The following is a 16297-nucleotide window of genomic DNA, read 5'->3' as shown; positions in this document are numbered from 1 at the left end:
TAACCCTGAGATCAACATCAAATGGGCTGACCAGTTTAAGTACCCAAAAAACGATTGGGCACCTCAGGCACAGTTCAGGAATGCCCGTTATGAGTCCTAACTTTCCTCATATCGACGAGAAGCACATCTGCTTTGCCATATCTTTACTTAGATGCCTCACATATCATGTAGCGTATCATGTGTGGTATCTCAATTAAAAACAGTGCGGCATATCTATTTTTTTTGTCGGGTTGTTCAGCTTCCTCAATATATCAAGGATTCTTCACTGAGTTACAAAAAGGGCCCTCAAGTTCAGCTTCCTTCCCATAACGAGAAGCTCTCGAAGTTACGCATAAGGAGTCCCCAATGCCTTCAGAGGATACCCCCATTTGCTTTTTAAATTGAATCCTATGATTTTTAGGGACTAAAGCAGGCATGCATTGCGTCAAGCTGAATAATAAGAGTTTCTATTGCAGAGGCACTAGCAGGATTATCAAAGGCAATATGACCAAAAGGCCCGGGACGCGTGCGGAATAAACTCAGAGCACTCAAATGATCCTTGGACCCTTTGGATAGAGGGGATCAACTGGAGCAGCCAAACCACGTGATCAGTGGCACAAAACAACACAGTTTTGAATCTGTTATCATTCCTCTTCACTTCGCTACCCCTACCTCTTTCGACCATCCCATCTGGTTCCTATCATGGTTGCAACCACTCTCAGCAAGGACGAGATGTCGCGCATGGTGCGCGAATGTGTGCCTGATGCGGATGACGCCATCGTCGACTACATTGTTGGATACCTGGACGAGAACTCAAGTTTGGGTGACGAGGAGGACGCTATCTCAGAATTCGTCCGTCCCCTGTTGGAGGATGCCGGCGGCGAGCCCAAGGCTATTGACAAGCTTTGCAGCCGCTTCCAGACGCTTTTCGAGTCACAGGCTAAGGAACGACACACGAGCCAGAGTGTTGGATCGGATGGTCTTTCAAGGCTCTTGGAGAAGCCCGTGCACATGCTGAGTCAGGATTCCGTTTCGGCTACAGGAAAGATCGGAGCGCGCTCGGTGGATCTCGAGGCGCTGTCTGGCCGTAAGATCCTGTCCCAGGTAGATACTAAGAAACTGGAGAAGGCAGAGGCCAAGATCGCAGCCAAGATGGCCAAGCGCACGGCACGTGTCGAATACGCGGCCAGTAAATTGTTGGACAAGAAGGACGAGGTCGACTATATGGCTGTCAACCCGATTCTGGATTACACTTCAACAAAAGGAAAACTCAAGGACGTCAAGCTGGAGAACTTCGACATTTCTTTTGCTGGAAAGCGCATTCTGACGAATGCCAACCTAACTTTGGCATTTGGACGTCGCTATGGTCTGGTCGGTCGTAACGGTATCGGAAAGTCGACTCTTCTGCGAACACTATCCAAACGTGAGCTCAATGTTCCGACTCATATTAGTATCCTCCATGTCGAACAGGAGGTAAAGGATGTCATTTCGTTTGCTTTGATATTCGCTGCCAAGGATTTTCCATGATGCAACAGTGTATATTAACATTGTTTGGATTATTCTTTTCTTCATCGCGGATCTGATAGATGGTTGGAAATGATACCGAGGCGATGCAGGCCGTCTTGGCAGCCGATCAGTGGCGTGAGCATTTGTTGGCAGAGGAGAAGCGCCTGAACGCCCTCACTCAGGAAATGGAGAAAGGTCTGCCTGAGGGCGACCCACGATCTAAAGAGGAGTTTGAGAACGACCGTGAAAAGGCCTTGGCGGATCTTAAGGAAGTGTACGGCAAGTTGGAGGCCATCGAGTCCGATAAGGCAGAATCGCGGTAAGCCAGCGAAATGTTGTTTGTTTTCGAGTCCTTGACAATCTTGGACTTGAACAAAATGCTCACTCATTGCCCTTTTTCATGTAACAGTGCCGCGTCGATTCTCTCCGGTCTCGGATTCACCCCCGACAGACACCATTCACCTACAAGGAGTTTCTCAGGAGGATGGCGCATGCGTTTGGCACTGGCTCGTGCGCTCTTCAACAAGCCCGACTTGCTACTTCTGGACGAGCCCACAAACATGTTAGATATCCCTGCAGTCATTTGGCTCGAAAACTATCTCAAGACATGGCCCAATACCCTGCTTGTCGTTTCTCACGACAGAGGTAAGCATTTTTTCCTTTTTTTTTTTTTTTTTTTTTTTTTTTTCGTTTTAGTACATTAGATTACTCAATTGAATCAGATATACCTTGCTAAATGTTTATATTTGCTTGCCGTTTATTATCTCCACAGAGTTCCTGGATGAAGTGGCGACCGACATTTTGCACCAGCATTCCGAGAAACTGGATTACTACAAAGGCAACTTTACTCAGTTCGACACAACAAAGGCGGAGCGTCACAAGAGCCAACTTCGCGAGTATGAGAATCAAATCCAGTACCGCGCTCACCTGCAGGCATTTATTGATCGCTGGAGATATAACGCCAACAGAGCAGCCCAGGCACAAATGAAGATCAAGATTCTGGAGAAACTTCCTGAATTGGAGCCACCAGAAGTAGAGAATTCGATTTTCTTCAAGTTCCCAGATCCGGAGAAGCTTGGACCACCAATTCTGCAAATGACTGATTGCACCTTTGGATACACACCCGGAAATAACATTCTGGAGCATATTTATCTCGACATGCAGATGGACTCTCGTATCGCTGTTGTTGGACCAAACGGAGCCGGTAAGACTACTATGCTGAAGCTCTTGACTGGAAAGCTGGAGCCACAAAAGGGTATGGTCCATCGCCATGGACGCCTTCGTTTCGCGCTCTTCAGTCAGCACCACGTAGACCAGCTGGATGTCAATCTCACATCTGTCGAGTTTATGGCCAAGACCTGGCCTGGAAAGAGCGAAGAAGAATACCGTCGCCAGCTTGGATCTTTCGGTATCACCGGCATGGTCGGATTACAGCAAATCGCCACGCTGTCTGGAGGCCAAAAGTCGAGAGTGGCATTTGCTTGCCTTGGACTTCAGAACCCTCATTTCCTGATTCTTGATGAGGTATGTCTAATGCACGCTTTCTTCGATGTTGTGCTGAATGGCTCATTCAACATCGCATTTACATCTATGACTAACATTACTGTTGCTTTTTGCTGTTGTCTAGCCTACTAATCACTTGGACATGGACTCTATCGACGCCCTCACAAGTGCACTGGGGCAGTTCAAGGGAGGAGTCGTGATCGTCTCTCACGACGAGCGCTTCATCAAGTCGGTATGCAATGAACTCTGGGTGTGTGAGGGAGGCAGTCTCAAGAAGTTCCAAGGCGAGGGCATCAAGGAGTACAAAGAATACGTTCTTGCAAAAGGACTATAGGCATGAGTCTAATATGACCCAATTCTTCGGAGTGAGGACCCAGTAAAAAAAATAAAAGGTCGTCCTAAGGTTGAATATGTTGTTAAAGAGTTGTCAGAAGCACGCGTTTCTCTCTACGACGATGGTAGTCTGGAGCACGGGCACTTTGATTGCGGCGAGATGGAGACAAATCTTGGTGCGTAAACAATTATCATGGACACCATTATGATACGCCCTGGCTCCATCTCTGATAAGATCCCAGAGGCTTCAATTATTTTTCGTCAGTGCAATTGTTGAGCCAAGCGGAAGAATGAAGAGAAGTATCATCTTGTTCACATATCTCATATGTCTCGTAGTACCATTTCCTGCTAATCCTCTCAGCAACAGCGTACTGTCGACGCGTCTTTTTATTTTGTACATTCGGACAAGTTCGGGGATGAAAAGTTGCTTGTGCAACGTTGACTCGACTCTGGTTGGCTGGAATTGCAGCTCCATCCCGAGAAGCTCACTGGATCAGAAACTCAAACTCACCCGCGGAAAGAAGAGTGAATTCCCTTACTATCAGCATTACCCGGCATCCACATGGTTGCCGTAAATGTCGTAGCCACCGAAGGTTTTTGTGGGCGTAAAGCCAGTTCACTATGTGGTCTTCATATTGCACTGTGTCCTTGGGAAGATCAGTTTTTCTGGGTGATGGCTCCATGTTCTTTCTACAGCAGAGTTCTCTCTACTTGATATATTTCTAGGTGTACAGCGTTAACAACACGATAGTCGAGCAGGGGACAGTTTGTTTATTGACAGGCGCAAGTAGGCCAGGAGATGGAGGAGCGGTATGTCGCCCCACTGGGAACGCAGTGGGACCATCGCCGAAGTTCCTGTGCCTGGTGTGTAGTCAAAGCTTGAAGAAAGTCCAATTGAACTTTATTTTTATTTAATAGTCTGTCAATTGAATACAACAAACAAAGGAATAAAGCACACTCTTGTTCATCCACACCGACAACTCCACCTTCATCGCCGTCATTCATCTCTGTAGTCCCCTTTTCCCGTCCTTCCCTGCTGATTCCACAACGTAACCCCAATCCCATAGGGCTTAATCGTCGACATCCTTCTCCCGTTCAGTCGTATAGACCTTCATGTGTTGACCTCGCTACGACTCGAGGTGTACCATAAGAACTCATATGTTGGTCTCCCCCCGCCATTTCCCCGCCCTTCCCCACTTTCGATCGCACTCCTTCCCTCATTCCCACTTTCTTCATTCAACACTAAACACGCTAATTCATTATACTCATAATAGCCCTTCTCGCCATATACCCTTGACCCCCAGTTGAATCTCTTCTTCCGCAATCTTTCATCGCACACACCTCCATTCTCTTCCTCCCCTCCTAAATTCTTTCCTTACATCGTTCGCATCGTCGCTTTACCAATGACTCGCCAGGAGCCTGAGGGTGAATCGAAGGTGTCGAGATCCTACAGTCTTGCCTCGGCACCGCTTCGACTGCTCTCTCATTCCTTTCACTCCACCGCCAATACCCACAACACCAACAACAGCCATGGCTCCTCGTCAGCTCTCGCTCAGCTGCCAATCGACCATCTTAATACGCCTGATGCCTTGTTAAAGGAAGGCAGCATTGTTGACCTCTCTATCAGCACTGTCACCCCTGACTCTCATGCCCATCTCGAATCCCACAACCACCACCATCTTAGACAGGAAATCCGGCAGACCGTCTCAGACAATCCTGTGCCCTATTCCACGCTTCGCCGCCAAAACGACCAGAAATCAAATTTTACTCAGGCACGACCGCAGCAGCGGGCTCCGCAGGACTATTGCGAAGATGCATTGTCCCAAGCAACAGCAGCGGATGCCCATACTGCCAGCGTGGAGCACGAGTCCATTTCAGTTATTGGATCCCAGAAGAAGGTCGTCAAGCTGGACACACATAGCGATGTGTCTGCGGTGCAAGCGCAATCCCATGCCGTCCATCAAGACATGGAGGCCAAAGCCAGGCTCGAGAATTTATTGATGCCCTACGACATTCGATACTCGATCTTTGGCCATCTGTCACTTCAGGACATTTACCATTGTCAATTGGTAAGGTTCTTTCTTTTATTCTTTTATTGACATGTTGACGACTGTGCTGTACGATGCTAATGCGAGGGCCTGTACTTTGCGGCAGTATCTGCCTCTCGTTCTAAGCATCGCCCGTCCTCATGTTGTGGTTCGATGATGGCTACTGAATAAGGCTACCGGGTTCTATTGTTCGACGTAGGGGTTATCCCGTTCTTTCATTGTCTTTACGTATCATGATCATGATTATGGTTCTGAATAACAATTTTTTTTGTTTTTTTTTTTTATATCTTCACAAAGGACCTTGAAAAAAAAAAAAAAAAAAAAAGGTTACCAAGAAAAACGCGGGGAAGCTCATAGGCATGACGGAGGCGATTTGCCATATGGGATTTACGCCTGGGAACCCTCAATTACCCCGCATTTTGCCATTTTCTGAAGATATACCCTTCTCCCTCGTTCCTTCGTGTCACCATTGTGGTCTTGTACAAACAAACAAACCCCCCGTCCTTCCACATTCTTTCCGCGTTGCACTTTCTACGGATATGATGATGAGATAAAGGGCGCGCAAAGAGTATTTGTTGTCAACTCGAAAATGAACATGAGACCGCTGCTTCTAATCAATTTTTTTTTCTGTATTGCTGCTACTACATCGCATCGTAGGCATGCAAGCTACTCTACTGGGCAACTTCGGATCAATTGATCTGGAAGCGAATCGCACTGAAACTCATCCAGGGCGAGTTCTACTTTGACATCCCACGAGCACTCCCAGCCAATATTCCCAATTGGAAGTTCTTTTGCAAGCGACATCTGCTGCGGCAAAAGAACTGGCGACGTGGTCAAGTCCAAGACGTGATCTCGCTTGATGATAACTATCAAAAGTTGACCACGCTCCAGATCATGGCGCCCTATGTCCTGACTGGCTCTGACGATGGCCGCATCCATTTGTGGAACATCAACACAAGGACACTGCTCCATCGATTCCAGATCCACGGTGAGATCACCTGGGTCGAGCATCTACAGGAGCAGAAGATCGTCGCTGGTTTAGGGTACAATATTGACAAGATGGAGTCCGAGATCCGCCTGTTCTCAACCGAGACTGGGGAGGAGATTGGATTCTATAAAGAGGACTTTTGGGACCTGGCTATATGTGCCATCAATGGGACGTATCTGGTGGCGTCTGATGGTGAGGGCCGATATACCACCTGGAACTGGAAAACAGGCGCCAAAGTGAGCCATTTCAAAGTGAAAGATGAGGTAAGATATGCCGGCGCCTGGACTTTTGCTTCTGCAAAGATCAAAAGCCATACTATCAACCGCAATTGCTCATCCATTTTCCTGCTTATAAACGCGTTTTTTCTTTAGTCATCAATCACCGAGGCTCTGTATCTAGTGCAGAACACGATCCTCGAACTGCACTACGATGGCATGATCCGACTGTTCTCGATCCATGGTGAATGCTACGGCCGCTTCACACTCGACAACATCCTGCCGAACCACCAAGTATCATTCTGCTGGTTTCATAATGATTTCTCAATGGTAGTCTGGGAGTCGAGCAACACAATGGCCCATATCCGTCTACCGCTCCTCCTGCAGGACGAATCCTCCAAGGGTCTCCAGAACAACCGACTTGACCGCTCCATCTCTCAGGAGGAGTGGGATGCCCAGGGTGCTGAGGTCTATTGGAGACATCAACTTGAGCACACATGTAACTTTGCGGCCATGGGTGGCGGACGGTTCCAGCTGCTCTATGTCCAGATCTTTGAGAACTTGATGGATCATGTGCCAATCCGTGTTCATTCTTTGAGGCACAGTGGAAGACCCCAGGGTGCTGGCGCCGATGCAGACTCAGATTCTGTGATAGAAGGTGGGGAGGAGGGTTATGGTTGGCAGCATGGCGAGTATGTCACAGCACACAGCCTGAATCCTGAACTGGAGAAGATTATTCAAGGTCTTCGTCCTTCGCGTATCGACTGCGACCCCGAGTACATTGCCGTAAGTTTACGCGCGCTCTTCTGACCTGGCGCTTTTATTTTTTATTTTTTTTGTTGTGATTAATGCTACCTTTTGCTAATCGCTCCTATTTCTATTATTATTATTATTATTATTATTATTATTATTATTATTATTATTATTATTATTATTTTATTACAGGTCGGTCTGGTCCAAGGTGGTGTACGCCTGCTGCAGTTCGCGCCAGTGGACGAAGAACTCCTGAAGCAGACATCTGCTTTGGCAGAAGATTCGACCATGGGTGGCAAGGGGGATTAGGCAATGGAAGGATGGATTTATGGGACGAATATCTGTACCATAGCAACAAACCCCCCCCCCTCCCCCAGTTAAAAAATGCATGCTTTTCAAAGACGGGGTTGCTTTATTTCAAATGTGGGTGATAAATACGAAATGTAAAGGGTTCCGAGGTGAAGCTGGCTCATCAGTTCCGGACTGAATGACCAAAAAGAAAAAATAAAGAAGAAAAGAAAATAAAGAAAAGATACACTATCAGAATCTATCGTTGTATTCTTTAACGACATGGGAAGATTGGGAGGGTGTTCGATATTGGATTATCCGAGTCGACACTAACGCTTGTCGAAGGTTCAGCACAGCCTCTCATTCCAAGTCCCAAGGAGCACTTTCATATTGGCTGTGCATGCCCGGGACAGCCCCCTCCTGGTTTCCATCTCATTCCTTCGTGAGCGAGAATGTGATCTTCGAGCAAAGTTCCGAGCTCATTCCGGCACGCATATTGCAAATCGTCTGAGCAGGACATGTTGTGTTGGCAGCGCAGGCGCCAATCCTGTTAGCAGACTTGCCGCGATATGTCCAGTACTGCTGGAAGGCGGCACTGTCGGACTCGAACGCGACAGTGACATCGTGCCACCATGAGGCGCTCAGGGGGGCGTCGTCTGCAATGGGCACATAGGAACCATAGGCCTGACGTGCCGAGTATTCCAGGTGCCAGTTAGGTGTTGCACCCGTGGCATCCCAGGTAGTGGCTTGCGAGAGGTCGGCGATGTAGGTCAGGGAATCATAAACGTTCCAGTTGCCGGTGTCGACCTGGTAGATGCGGAAACCGGGATTCAAATTCGAGTGAGGAGTGACAGAGGGTCCAGTCCATGCAGTCGAGATAGCGTTCTGGGCGTCCTTGATGCCAGGCTGGTAGTAGATCGAAAGCTCATCGTAATGGGTATGCCCAAAGAACTGCTCAGCAATGACATGTGGAGAGTAGCGTTGAACGATCTCGTAGTACTGTGCAGACCAGTTCTGGAGGCAATTTATCTGGGAGGGGTTGAAGTGTGCAATAATCCAAACGCGTTCGCCTGCGTCTTCAGCGGCCTGGAGTTGGTTGATGAACCATTTGATCATTCCGTTGGGATCGTGATCATCGACGTCGGCATAAAGATAAAAGTTCATTCTGTAGCAAAAGTTGGTGTTGAGCGAGATGATGCGGAGGCCCTTTTGAGGACTGGCGGCATAGGCACCGTAGTTCTTAACCCAGTCGACAGCATCTGAAGGCAACCAACGGGACCAGTTGTCGGCCAAGCTGGAATATAACCAGGAGAGATCTCCGCCAGAGGCCTCGGTGGGGTACAGGTTCGTGGGTCCAGACTCATGGTTTCCGACAGTGGGATAAATATTGATGCCCAAATTATCCATATTTGCGTATGCATGTCTCTCTATGGGGAGGACGGCGGATCGGTCCTCGAGCCAGACATCGTGTGGAGGGACATCACCGGTCATGATGGAGAAGCTGGGCTTGGCGACCGAGGGAATATAGCTCAGCAGGTCCAGGCCCAGCTTGACAGGGGCGTCACAGCTGTAGTCGCCCCAAGAGGCAGCGGCGCGTGTGATGTTTGAGGGAGAGTCGTCGTACTTTCGGCAGCACATGGGTCTGTTGCAGATAGCATCGGTGCCAGGGACGTATTCCTCGTCAACGTGCCAGCTGTTGATAAAAATAAAGTTTTAAAAACGCGTTAGGGTTTAAAATATCTGGATGTATCCGTCTAAGGGAGACTTTAAAAAAAGAAAAAAAGCCTGGTCAGCTTACTCGGAGAAGTGGAGAACCTCCACTTGAGTACCACTTGGAGGAGGGGCGACAGGGTCAGCGGGCCTGGGCTTTGGGAAGATAACGGTGGTATCGCCGATATCAGGAGCAGGACAAGCGCCGGCGGCCTGAAAGCAGAGTTTTCTACCGTCGTCGGAGGTGAGGTCGGCAGCGATGATCGAGTCGAGGAGGACGGGGCCTTGCATGTAGACCACACCAGTGCACTGGGATTTAAAAAGGACATGATATGGTTAGCCTCATATAGTCAACAACGCGAGAATATGAATAATACGTTAAATGGATTAAACGATCTGACCAGCGACGTGAACATACTACATCAGTAGGGTACATGGACAGGGTCGGGCAGAGATTATTGACAATCTCCAGCACCCTGGACTTGTCCGAGATCGCATATTCTTTCACCCCAACCAACGCAGCAAGACAGTCATCACATCCCAAAGACTCGAGCGCTTTGGTCAGCAAATCACTGATTTTGTCCTCGGCCTCGTCACGCTTCTCAAGGCGGGCGGCATGAGGAGCTGGGGCGGCAATAACCAAAGTGGCGACCACCAGAGAAAGAATGACGGAGGAGACACGAACGCGCATAGTAAATGAGGGTGAGTTAAGGTGTGAATATGGCAAAGGAGAGAGTGAGAGGATTAGGCACTTGATTGAAGGTGCCAATTGATGGAGACAAGGAGGAAGAATAAAAAAAAGACGACGGATTAAGCGCGTTATATAGGCACCTGTTGATGGGATGCGAAACATCATAATAGCCTGCGTCAAACCAAACTGTCCCCTTTTTGGACTTACCTATTTGTAAAAGCGAAGACCTTACCGTTAGGACAAAACGCACAGCAAACACTTTCCATGTAAAGCAGAACGAACAGCCAACGTTTAGACTTGAAAACGAATACTTCGTTTGCACCGTGCAGAATTTTCACGGGCTAATTAATCACTTGGCCTACAGGCTTGCGATATTGATAGGAGTAACGGTGTTGGATAGAGCTTGATCAAGGCTTTCCTGCTGCAGATCGGATGGCGCCAGGTTAGATGTTGGCTGCCCAGTAGTAAGGAATAAAAAATGAACAGCCGTATCACAGAACGCAGTGCGATATTTTACCCTTATTTTCACTTACAGACAAGAAAGTCAAAGCGGGTCCCGTCTGCACCACGTGAAGGGTACTCGTACGTACTTCATAGGTCAATACAGTGCAGATCCTACAGCAGGAAAGCCTTGATCAAGCTCTATCCAACACCGTTACTCCTATCAATATCGCAAGCCTGTAGGCCAAGTGATTAATTAGCCCGTGAAAATTCTGCACGGTGCAAACGAAGTATTCGTTTTCAAGTCTAAACGTTGGCTGTTCGTTCTGCTTTACATGGAAAGTGTTTGCTGTGCGTTTTGTCCTAACGGTAAGGTCTTCGCTTTTACAAATAGGTAAGTCCAAAAAGAGAGGTACATTTTCACGGTCTGGTTTGAGGCAGCCTAATTAAAATGCCAAACTTTGTTTAGCATATACGCGTCGGAAAAAAAGATACTCCTGGTCTTGTTAATGAATCCCCTGAAGCGTCAAATCCAACGACGTGTGGATGCCAGTCATCCAGAGATATAACGAACAAGGTTAATGAGACAGGCACTTCTTTCTCTCATTGGCAGTAACCGGGTGGTGCAGATTAATTGCGCCCTGTAATAATGGTACGTCGAATAAATCACAGGCGCTATGCCTTCTCGCCCAGAAATACTTTCAGAACATCGCCTCCTGACTGACAACTGTAGGCTTGAGCATATGTCGCAGCAATAAGATGCCACTATTAACCCTGCGATATTGGCTAAGAATATGCATTCGCGCGGATGTAGTCTATGGCTTTTGTACATGAAGCTAGAGAAAGGTCTGTTCGAGTAGGGAGCAGAGAGAACAATAGGCCGGCCTGAATTGACCTTGCTCTCATGTTCTGAACTTTTTGACTTGGTCCTTACCGGGGTTCAATGCAAAAAAGCCATTTCCATTCTGCTCCTTCCCTCTCTCTCTCTCTCTCTCTCTTCTCATCGAGATCATGTCTCATTATACTTATGCGACTATTGTCCTCTATTCTCTTTTTTTCTGGACTTTCTTAGAATATGTTCTTGAAAAATTAAACGATGGATGGCCACTCCCTATACAGTGTTTCATTTGAGCCATGTCCGTATATGCACTCTCAATACCGTTAATCACAAAAAAAAAGCATCGACCCAAGCGGCCATTGGAGACAACGCTCAAACAACCCAGCTTGCAGAGCATCGACCGACAGCGCGGAGTGTACTCTATGATCAAGAAAATTGAGGGATTTGGCAGAGGTAAGCACCCCACCACAGCCTTTCCAAATGAAAAAAGACAGCATACTACAACATTGCTTGTTCACATATCCAGACAACTGGTTGACAAGCAACTATGTTTTTCCAAGTCCAGGAGTTGGCCCCCAGTCCAAGAGGACGCGCACTACTGCATTTTCCTTCTACGTCGGTCGCATAGAAAAAAAGAAAAAGAGTCGGCTTCCTATTTATTCAGATGGAGCGTCCTGTCGAGCGCCGCGCCATCTACTTTCTCCATTGAATATAGGAACGCGAGCACATATATGTTCCTAGGAAAGAGAGTGGTTGGGCAACGCGATCGGCCAATGAAGGCGTGTTTAGAGTCATTGCACCACGCGAGGAATACATTCCGCACTGATTAATGCTCAAGATGTACGCAAACAGATGCGGCTGTTGCATGATCGGACCGAATGAAACTCGTTTTCGGGGGCGTCGAATTTATTTAATAAAACCACCCACGCGACCTTTCGGCATCGCGATTGATTGATATATGAATAGCGCATTTCATTGTTATTATAGATAATCAAATATAAGGCGAGAGAAGTTCCCTTTTTTCTATGAAAGTCAACTCGCTACTATATGTGAGATGTCAGTCCACACAGGCTCTTGTTCCAAGGTTTGGGGGCAGTGCGTCTGTAAAGACTGTGTAGTTCCGTAGAATCTGTCGCCTTCCAATCCATGGTCTCGCCTTCATGATCATCGTGTTTGATTCCGAACGAAGCCGTACTGCATTCGTCCGAACTATTGCCCGCACGCAGTTTACAGATCATCTCCTCTGGGCACCCGGATCCGGGCACGCATGCAGCCATTCGGTTAGCAGACTTGCCGCGGTAGGTCCAGTACTGCTGGAAGGCAGTATTGTTGCTCTGGAACACTGTCGTGACATTATGCCACCATGAGGCGCTCAAGGGTGCATCAGCGGCGATGGGCACGTAGGTACCGTAGACCTGACGTGCCGAGTATTCCAGGTGCCAGTTAGGCGTTACACCCGTGGCATCCCAGGTAGCGGCTTGCGAGAGATCGGCAATGTAGGTCAGGGAATCATAAACGTTCCAGTTGCCGGTGTCGACCTTATAGACGCGAAAACCAGGATTTATATTCGTGTAAGGAGTAACAGAGGGTCCAGTCCAAGCAGTCGAGATAGCGTTCTGGGCGTCCTTGATGCCAGACTGGTAATAGACCGAAAACTCATCGTAATGGGCATGCCCAAAGAACTGCTCAGCAATGACATGTGGAGAGTAGCGTTGGATGACCTGGTAGTACTGTGCAGACCAGTTCTGGAGGCAATCTATCTGGGAGGGACCGACGTGGCCAATGATCCAAGCGCGCTCGCCTGTGTCTTCAGCGGCCTGGAGTTGGTTAATGAGCCACTTGAGTTCGCCAAAGGGATCGTAATCCCTGGTGTTACCGTAGAGATAAAAGTTCAATTTGTAGCAAAAGTTGGTGTTGAGCGAGATGATGCGGAGGCCCTTTCGAGGACTGGCGGCATAGGCGCCATAGTCCTTGACCGAGTCGACAGCATCTGAGGGCAACCAACGGGACCAGTTGTCGGCCAAGCTGGCGTAGAGCCATGAATTGTCGCCGCCAGTTCTAGGCGTGGGGAACAGATTCGTAGGTCCAGCTTCGTGGTTGCCAACAGTAGGATAGATCTTACCCGAAAATCCAGAGGCCATGACATCGTACGCTTTCTCCTCTTGTGGGAGCACTGAGCTTTTGTTTCCCAGCCAGACATCGTGTGGAGGGACATCACCGGTCATGATGGCGAATTTGGGCTTGGCGACCGAGGGCACGAACTCTAATAGGTCTTCTCCAAGCTTGACTGGAGAGTCGCAGTTGTACTCACCCCAGGTAGAAGCAGCAAGAGTTGGGGTGACAGGTGAGTCTGCATACTTGCGGCAGCACAAGGGCTTGTTGCAGGCGCCTTCAGAACCAGGCGTATACTGGTCATCAACGTGCCAACTGAAACAGAGAGAAAAAAATAAAGAACCTATTAATGTGTTGTTGAACGGACCGAGAGTTACGTGGTAATGAGTAAAGAGTGCAAAGCGTACTCGGACAAATGCAGGACATCGATTCGCCTCCCGCTGGGAGCAGGAATGTTGGCGTTGACAGGCTTAGGCTTGGGGAATTTCACGGCTCCGGACGTGATAGCAGGCGCAGGGCAAGCACCCAAGATCTGGTAGCAAATCATCTTGCCATCGCCGGACAACAATTTCGCTCGCAGAATAGCGTCGATGAACACTGAACCTTGACTGTAGACCAATCCCTGGCACTAAATCAATTGGAGAGGAGAAAGAAAAAAGTTAATTAGGAGGAGACGGATAGACATTATCCCACAGGGTTGATTTGACAATCGATTTTTTCTCTCATGGAACAAAGAGATTGAAAGCACATACCACATCCGCGTCCATCAACTTGAGTTCTCTGCATAACCCATTGGCAGCTTTGAGGACCCAATCTTTGTTCTGGTGGGCAGCGTCTTTGGCGGCAACTAGTGCAGCGACACAGGCGTCGCATCCAAGATCCCTGAGCGCCTCGGTGATCACGTCTTTCAGATGGTTCAAAATGGTATCCTGCTTCTCGAGGTGAGCTGGAGTAGGGGCAGCGCAGACCGAGGTGGCAGCTATCAATGAGAGAATAACTGCTGAAACACGAATAAGCATTTTTTTTTATGTGTGTGTGTGGAAAGGAAGAGTTGTATCCACTGAGGAGGTCGGTGACCCCTAGAAATGAAATGCTGTGTAGCCCAGAAGGATGATCTGAGGATGTATGAAGGAAAAGAAAGAGAGTCGATTCTGAGATAGGACGGAGGTCAAGGCGGTAACAGCAACAGAACGCCTCGAAAAATGCAGAGCCTTTTATATGGAGCACCGGAATGGAAACTTGTAAACGAGGTTCTTTTTTCAATCTCGCATGCGTTTCTCCATAGTTGTTCTTTTACTTCAAGAGGTTCGGTGCACATGTGCCTGCAAGGAACTACCATCTTTCTTTCTTGAGAGCGCAAGGGCCGTGAATTGTGGGACGAGCTCCGTAGTTGTTGAGATAAAGTTTTAAATGGGACTCAAAACATGGTTCCCAAGCATACGGAGCGAACGGAATGCGAGTGATAGGGACGGACACCAGCCTCTCGCAGCATGGAACCGCGAGTACATCCATCGATATATGTCTTTTTTATCCGCGCTTCAGTCCGTTAGCTGCCCCTTCGCATGGACTCTCTTGGGATGGTGTATGAGTGTGCCGTGGGCGCCATCTCGCCGCGAAAGAAAGAAGAGGAGTATGTAAGCTATGCAGTAAACAATCCAGTTCTTGCCGAAAAATTCGTTCAATCGGGGAAGTGCGCCATATAATCTAGTGAGGCGCTGAGATCCACCGTTTTTGGTGAATCTCAAACGATCTCTTCATTTTGCTGTGCATTACCGCATTCCTGGTTTATGAGGTCGGCTGCATGCAAAGGACCAGAAGCTGAGCAAGCGACTTACAGTAGGCTGACCGCAAGAAAATGGGAATAGGTCGTAATTCGAATTGCCGTATTTGTTATTACAGCTCGCTACATTGGCCATTTTATCACTATGAGCCACGACAAAAATATTAAAGAAAAAAAGTTCATCCAGAGAACCAGCGACTGGGGCTCCTGAATATCAACGCCTGCCCTGGGATCCAAACAAGAACAGTGTGTAGGGCGCGCTAGCCAGCCAGCCAGTTCTCGTTCTTTTTTTTTTGTGCAAGGAACAATGAAGTGGAGGCAGGCTTCCGGGAAAAAACAATACTGAGAGCTGTCATAAAAAATAGTCAGCCGTTGGCGGCCCCGAAGGAACCCTAGCAGCCTCGTTCCACTATGGATACTGCGCGTCTGGAGACCATTGCTTTGATTTCAACATAGGGGCGCCTATCCTGTTAGCGCAAACTAAACTTGATTGAGAGGACCGATCATCGCGACCATTTAAATAGATCCTTCGTCACGCGCCAACTCCAACTCATCTCAAGGCATCAGCCGAGGCGCGATCAGTTCTCACCACGAGCAACGCAAAAAAAAAAACAAAATCACCGGCATTATTTATTTTCTTGCGCTCGCTTTCTGTGATTGACGCTTCGAAACGCGCGTCTGGTGTGAGTCGAACGCGTTTTAGTTCTCTTTGCTAGTTTTACGAATAGCATGTGGAAAAAACATGACACCTCGGTCGTAGCCAGAACACTCAACTTCCTATGCAATGCGACGATTGGCCTTTTGCAAATGAGTCTAGCCCTACCTTCATTACATAAACCATTGACCTGTCATGTCCAATTGTGTCCTCCAGGACACTTCTTTGGACGGGCAAACCATATTTGCGACACAAGGGCAACATCTGCTCTCTTGGTTGTGTGCCACCAAATATCGCTCGGAGCTATAGTGAGAGCAGTGAGAGCAGCGAGAGCGTTCCTGTATTTGGACGTGCTCTTGTGAAGGAATGTGGACCGTGAGGCAGCGATACCTTGCAGGTATGTGGAGAGTCAGGCACTTTGTATTTTGTATTCCTTGCTTGACATCATTGGACAAAG

The 16297-nt window shown here is 48.2% G+C and overlaps 4 protein-coding genes across 4 annotated transcripts; 2 read left to right on the top strand and 2 right to left on the bottom strand.

The window, feature by feature from the left end:
• Nucleotides 1–711: 711 nt before the first annotated feature.
• On the top strand, nucleotides 712–3322 carry BC939DRAFT_393443 (P-loop containing nucleoside triphosphate hydrolase protein; the record flags this gene model as incomplete). Its single annotated transcript, XM_051552091.1, has 5 exons — nucleotides 712–1452; nucleotides 1566–1804; nucleotides 1895–2130; nucleotides 2258–3009; nucleotides 3113–3322. The coding sequence occupies 5 exons, from the start codon at nucleotides 712–714 to the stop codon at nucleotides 3320–3322; spliced, it is 2178 nt and encodes a 725-aa protein (XP_051415766.1).
• A 956-nt stretch (nucleotides 3323–4278) lies between these two features.
• Nucleotides 4279–7858, top strand: BC939DRAFT_441481 (uncharacterized protein). The gene is made up of 4 exons (XM_051554245.1): nucleotides 4279–5390; nucleotides 6027–6620; nucleotides 6729–7358; nucleotides 7518–7858. Exons 1-4 carry the CDS (start codon nucleotides 4725–4727, stop codon nucleotides 7632–7634), a joined length of 2007 nt encoding a protein of 668 aa, XP_051415765.1. The 5' UTR covers nucleotides 4279–4724; the 3' UTR covers nucleotides 7635–7858.
• A 187-nt stretch (nucleotides 7859–8045) lies between these two features.
• Nucleotides 8046–10014, bottom strand: BC939DRAFT_500155 (Metallo-dependent phosphatase-like protein; the record flags this gene model as incomplete). The annotated part of the gene is made up of 3 exons (XM_051560012.1): nucleotides 8046–9306; nucleotides 9412–9632; nucleotides 9742–10014. 3 exons carry the CDS (start codon nucleotides 10012–10014, stop codon nucleotides 8046–8048), a joined length of 1755 nt encoding a protein of 584 aa, XP_051415764.1.
• Nucleotides 10015–12211: 2197 nt separating this feature from the next.
• BC939DRAFT_420490 (Metallo-dependent phosphatase-like protein) lies at nucleotides 12212–14708 on the bottom strand. Its single transcript, XM_051553075.1, has 3 exons — nucleotides 14158–14708; nucleotides 13813–14033; nucleotides 12212–13720 (listed from the first exon to the last, which is right to left on the bottom strand). Exons 1-3 carry the CDS (start codon nucleotides 14422–14424, stop codon nucleotides 12337–12339), a joined length of 1872 nt encoding a protein of 623 aa, XP_051415763.1. The 5' UTR covers nucleotides 14425–14708; the 3' UTR covers nucleotides 12212–12336.
• Between the last annotated feature and the right edge of the window lie 1589 nt (nucleotides 14709–16297).

The sequence above is a fragment of the Gamsiella multidivaricata genome (assembly GCF_025024155.1).
Source record: "Gamsiella multidivaricata strain RSA 2152 chromosome Unknown BC939scaffold_10, whole genome shotgun sequence".
NCBI classification, from domain to species: domain Eukaryota; kingdom Fungi; phylum Mortierellomycota; class Mortierellomycetes; order Mortierellales; family Mortierellaceae; genus Gamsiella; species Gamsiella multidivaricata.
The sequence above is the reverse complement of the archived record's forward strand: the minus strand, read 5'-3'. Positions and strand labels throughout refer to the sequence as shown.

Bases quoted from the DNA above. Each gene is read 5' to 3' on its own strand.
- BC939DRAFT_441481 (XM_051554245.1), top strand. From the start codon at position 4,725: ATGACTCGCCAGGAGCCTGAGGGTGAATCGAAGGTGTCGAGATCCTAC. The intron at 6,621-6,728 runs GTAAGATATGCC...TTTTTTCTTTAG, and splicing joins ATTTCAAAGTGAAAGATGAG to TCATCAATCACCGAGGCTCT. The intron at 7,359-7,517 runs GTAAGTTTACGC...ATTTTATTACAG, and splicing joins GCGACCCCGAGTACATTGCC to GTCGGTCTGGTCCAAGGTGG.
- BC939DRAFT_420490 (XM_051553075.1), bottom strand. From the start codon at position 14,424: ATGCTTATTCGTGTTTCAGCAGTTATTCTCTCATTGATAGCTGCCACC. The intron at 14,034-14,157 runs GTATGTGCTTTC...CAATTGATTTAG, and splicing joins AGTTGATGGACGCGGATGTG to TGCCAGGGATTGGTCTACAG. The intron at 13,721-13,812 runs GTACGCTTTGCA...TCTCTGTTTCAG, and splicing joins GATGTCCTGCATTTGTCCGA to TTGGCACGTTGATGACCAGT.